Raw genomic sequence first — 4,508 nt, 5'->3', positions numbered from 1 at the left:
AGAATCTGTAACTACTTGAACATACAATTTTCTGTCTTTGTCAGCATCAAGTAGCCATTTATTAGATTCTAGAATTTATGCTACATGCTGTAAAATGCAGTAACTAGGGAGTTAGTTGTAGGCAGTTAAAGGTATAAAATGCTTCCCCCCCTTAGTTTTCTCAGAAATTTGGGTGAATACTGAATACATTAACGCAAAGCTAAACATACAAAACAAGAAACAAAACCATTTGTTGTAGATGTCCACAAGGAGAGGTACTTGACTGAGCTTTTCTATATTTTTTATTTATACAAATATTTCCAATTTGGGATTATTTATAGTAAATGAGTTTAATTAGTGCTAAGGGACAGTGTAATTTCTAAAGAAAGGCTCAAACTCAGAATTTCAAACTGGGATATTCAAGAAATCTTGTAAGTACTCTAAAAGACAAAATGAAAGAGTTAGTGAATGAGTAGACATAAAATAAAAGATATCAGAAAAGAAATGACCTTTAGAAAAGCCTCATTATTTTTTACTGTTTCTTTTGATTTCTTAGAATAAAAAATATTAGAGTTTGGAATAGTAAACATATACAGTTATTTTCAGTCCAAACTAAACCATTTCTCACACAGATTATCAGTGTAGGCCTAGAGTGCATTTATTACTTTCTTAACTCAATGGAAAAGGGAACGAAGTATTAATCTTTTTTCACTACTCGTTAAAGAAAGCTAAATTTACAAGACAAGAAATAAGACCTGGGCAGAATTCCTCTATTCTAAAAACTCAATTGAGAAAGTATCTAGGATTTCATACCAATCCAAGATTAATTTTACAATACCTGAAAAAAAGCACACAATTTTAAAAGATGAACAGAGTCCACATATAGTGATTTTTTAAAATTTTATTAGTTTACCAATGGGGAGATGCACTTTATTTACACCAGCAGCCATTGGGGCAAGGGGAATACATAGTTAGTTAGCAATCTGTATTAGATGAACAACTTATGCAAAAATAAATCTCCAAAACACGGATAGTGGTGAGTTTTACTATACTCCCCAAAGATCCCAGCATGCGATAATGCCAGGCAATAGCCCCTGGGCATGCGGTGGTGGGAAATAATGCAGGGAGGGAAAAGCCACAAAGCACAAAAATTATAAAGAATCCCACTTCCCCCATATACACACACACACACACACACACACACACATACGAACACACGCATATGAACACGCACACACATGCGTGCTCTCACACGCACACACTCGTGCGCACGCACGCACACACACACACTCAGATACATAATTACAGGGTTAGCAATACATTTAATAGAGGAGGGAAGGATAGCAATTCTGCTGTTGAGAGAAGACAGGGAAAGGGAGAGTTCCAAACCATGGCTAAATATATGGTAAGGAGCATTCTCTCCCCCAAAGACAAACGAATTAGTCTTGCACTTAGGCCTAGCTCTCCTCATACCCATCCAGGGCAGGGGACTATAGCCCTAATGATGAGGAGTTACCAGTGATAGCTCACAAAAACCATGAGGGAAGGCCATGTAAATCAACCATTACTCAAAACTACTTCCTCCTTTACCTAAAAGCCTAGAAAGGAAATAGTAATGCCACAATCTGTACAACCTCTCTGAAAAGCAGGGCATTATCTTACCTTAGTCTACTTCCCAGACATTATTTGGAAATAGGCCTATAAACTTCTTTCCCTCCACATCCCCTAACATGGAGATGTCTGCAAAATATCAAAGGCAGAGAACCAAATATTTTAGCTTTTACCCAAGTTTGACATTTTAAAAAAGTTTTTATAATCCTTGAATATGCATATGCAATCAGGCCCCAACCCTTAGAAGAAAAAACCTAGGGGCAAAATGCAATAATCATGTTGAGACATTTTCACTATGGTTTCTTTAACCCTCCAGGGGTCTGTAACCCACATGGGACAATATAATCCAAATAGCTCCTTCTGAGACAAGGATGCATTCAGAGCAAGGATTAGAGAAACTGGATCAAGACCATCTCCATCCCTTGTGTTGGCCAGCCTTATCTGATCTGCTTAGGCCCTGAGGGGCAATATCTAAGAGGAAGTGGGGAGATAAAACTCCTGATGATGTAAGAAACAGCAGGAAGGCATACTAGCCATTAAGTCTAATGGGAGAGATGTTTCAGCATTTTCCAATAAAAAGAAAAAAATTTTTTTTTCAATCTTAATCCCAATATAGGGAGTCATTAGTGTCTTCCGAATCTCCTACAAAATCCATGAAAAAAACACATTTTAAAATAAGCTGAGAAGAAACTAGCCGGGTTTCAGAAGCAGCAGCATCGAGAGATGAACTGATTCTGGTCAACATAAACGAGAGGTGGCAGGCAGCACCTAGGGTCCTAAGTGGAGTAGGGCAGGAGGAACATGGAGCCAAGCCAGAGATGTGAGGCTGGACCCCTGATGGGGCACAAAAATGAGGTAAGAAAACATTTCAAATAAAGCAGCACCATTCCCGCTCAACTTGGGGCTCCCACCCATCTACACTGTATTACTGACCCTCTATCAGAAAATAGAGTGGTTTTTGATATGCACCTCACAATTTCACATCCTTCATCATCCCACTCACTGAAGCCAAGGGAGTTCTAGAGGTCATCCCGACTTCAAACAAGGGATCAGCTACCGTAATTCAAGAAGGTCCAAAAAGAGCCAAGTGAAAAGAACAACTTTTGTGAGGGGCAGAGGTGGTGACATTAAAGAAGTTCACCAAAGCAGGATTTTGTGACTCTCCCCCATCCCACCAAGGAACAGAACATTCAACAGGACAGGACCGCATTACAGGAGTAAGGACCCCATCCTGCTCCTTAGATAACCTAGCACTAACCCATTCACATTTTTGACAGCAGCTGGACAAGTTTATCTCTAGGCTCAGTTTTCAACCCACAACCTCCAATAGCCCATGAAGCTCTTCGGTCCTGTCCTGTCCCTTGGGTGGGAAGCAGGCAGTGACCTAGCATGGCCATGTAGGAAAATGACTGCTTCACCAAACTGTTATACACAAAAGCACATATCCATAGAGTAAATCTTGCAGTTTCAGAGATCGTGCATCGCTGCAGAGGCCCTTGCTATCTCTCCCAGATAGTGACTAAATCTTCAGCCTGTCTGGATTAACCAAGTTGTCCACTTGTCAATCCTAGGTGGCAAAGTGGGGAACAAGAAAAAGGGCTGAATTCAGCAAAAGGCAAGCCCTTGTCCCCAAGTCCATTAAAGTCACTGCAAATGCTGGATCTTTAAGAAGATAGAAGCTTTGAACTTTTCTTCTTATTGGGAGTCAAGCCCACAAAGCTTCCCCTAGCAGATTCGTCCAATAACTTTTTTTTTCTTGAGTTTCCCACACTGTAATCTTTATTAGCCAGTTCACACACCTAATCATATTTGTCTCGAATAAGCCCACGGGAGAGGCTAAGATTAGAGGAGTAGTTCCACTGAGGCCCAGTGTTTAAGGCCTGTGACCATCAGGGATGTTCATTCAAACTGTTCGTTAACCGGAAAAGCAGAAAGAAAGATCGAGGGAACTGTTTGACACGCTGGGCACACAGCTGCTCACCTGTGCACATCCAGCTATGTCTAGAGACCAGTTCACATTGCACAGTGCGCCCACGAGGGAGCATCGCTTCCTACCCAGGTTTTCCAAAGTTGAACCGAGGCAACACATTTTTGTCAAAAAATAAAAATCCAGATTCCTAAAACTTCTACATTGGTTTTCCTTTTAAGGATACAATTTTCAATGGGAACTGGGGCTTCTGTCTGGTTGTTGTTGTTGTTGTTGTTGTTCTCCTTAGCTACCTCACTTCTCCAAACCACAGGACCGATCTCTGTCACTGTCCTGGTTACCCCCCTCAGCCTCTCTCCGGTTGCAGCTACTGGAACTCTGGAGGAGAGCGTTGCAGCGGCTGGTTCGGCCCGTTCCCCGACTCTCCGGGCAGGGAGCAGCGCGGGAGGCGGCACGCTCCTTTCTCTTCCACCGGCGGGAGACCGAAATCCTTCACGCTCCCGGTCTCGGCGAACTCCAGGTAGAAGTAGCCACACTTGACCGCCCGGTGCACCTCGAAGCAGAAGCCCAAACACGAATCCTCGATGAGGTCGACGTAGATCTCCTGCGCGATGGCCTCTAGCTTGTTGGTATCCAGGTTGGCCAAGGAAATCTCCTCCATGGTCAGCGGTTAACGGGCCGTGCGCGGGAGCCCGGAGGACTCGCAGCAGCACCTGCGGCGGCGCGCCGGGGCCTGGAGGCCTCTCAAGGCCGCGTCTCCCGAGGCGGGGGAGGCAGCGGCAACAGCCGGCGGCGCCTGCTCCGGAACCCCTGGGCTTGCAGGGATCTGGGTGACTCCCCGGGATGGAAGCTCTGAGCTCGGGCGCGGCGTGCACTCACCGCCCCAAGGAGTCAGCGCCTCGGACAGCAGCAGCGGCAGCAACGGCGACGGCGGTGGCGGAGACGGCCTCTTCCGCTCCCGGGTCGGGCTGGAGTCCCGCCTCCTCGCTTC

The 4,508-nt window shown here is 44.7% G+C and overlaps 1 protein-coding gene across 1 annotated transcript; it reads right to left on the bottom strand.

Moving 5' to 3' along the window:
* Window positions 1-862: 862 nt before the first annotated feature.
* On the bottom strand, window positions 863-4,271 carry ATXN7L3B (ataxin 7 like 3B). Its single transcript, XM_056117702.1, has one exon. It carries the CDS (start codon window positions 4,176-4,178, stop codon window positions 3,885-3,887), a length of 294 nt encoding a protein of 97 aa, XP_055973677.1. The 5' UTR covers window positions 4,179-4,271; the 3' UTR covers window positions 863-3,884.
* Between the last annotated feature and the right edge of the window lie 237 nt (window positions 4,272-4,508).

Source organism: Sorex fumeus, unplaced genomic scaffold (genome assembly GCF_029834395.1).
Source record: "Sorex fumeus unplaced genomic scaffold, SorFum_2.1 ptg000003l, whole genome shotgun sequence".
Classification (NCBI taxonomy): domain Eukaryota; kingdom Metazoa; phylum Chordata; class Mammalia; order Eulipotyphla; family Soricidae; genus Sorex; species Sorex fumeus.
This window is presented reverse-complemented; position numbering and strand designations above follow the sequence as displayed.

Excerpts from the sequence above, each read along its gene's own strand:
- ATXN7L3B (XM_056117702.1), bottom strand. The coding sequence starts at position 4,178 with ATGGAGGAGATTTCCTTGGCCAACCTGGATACCAACAAGCTAGAGGCC.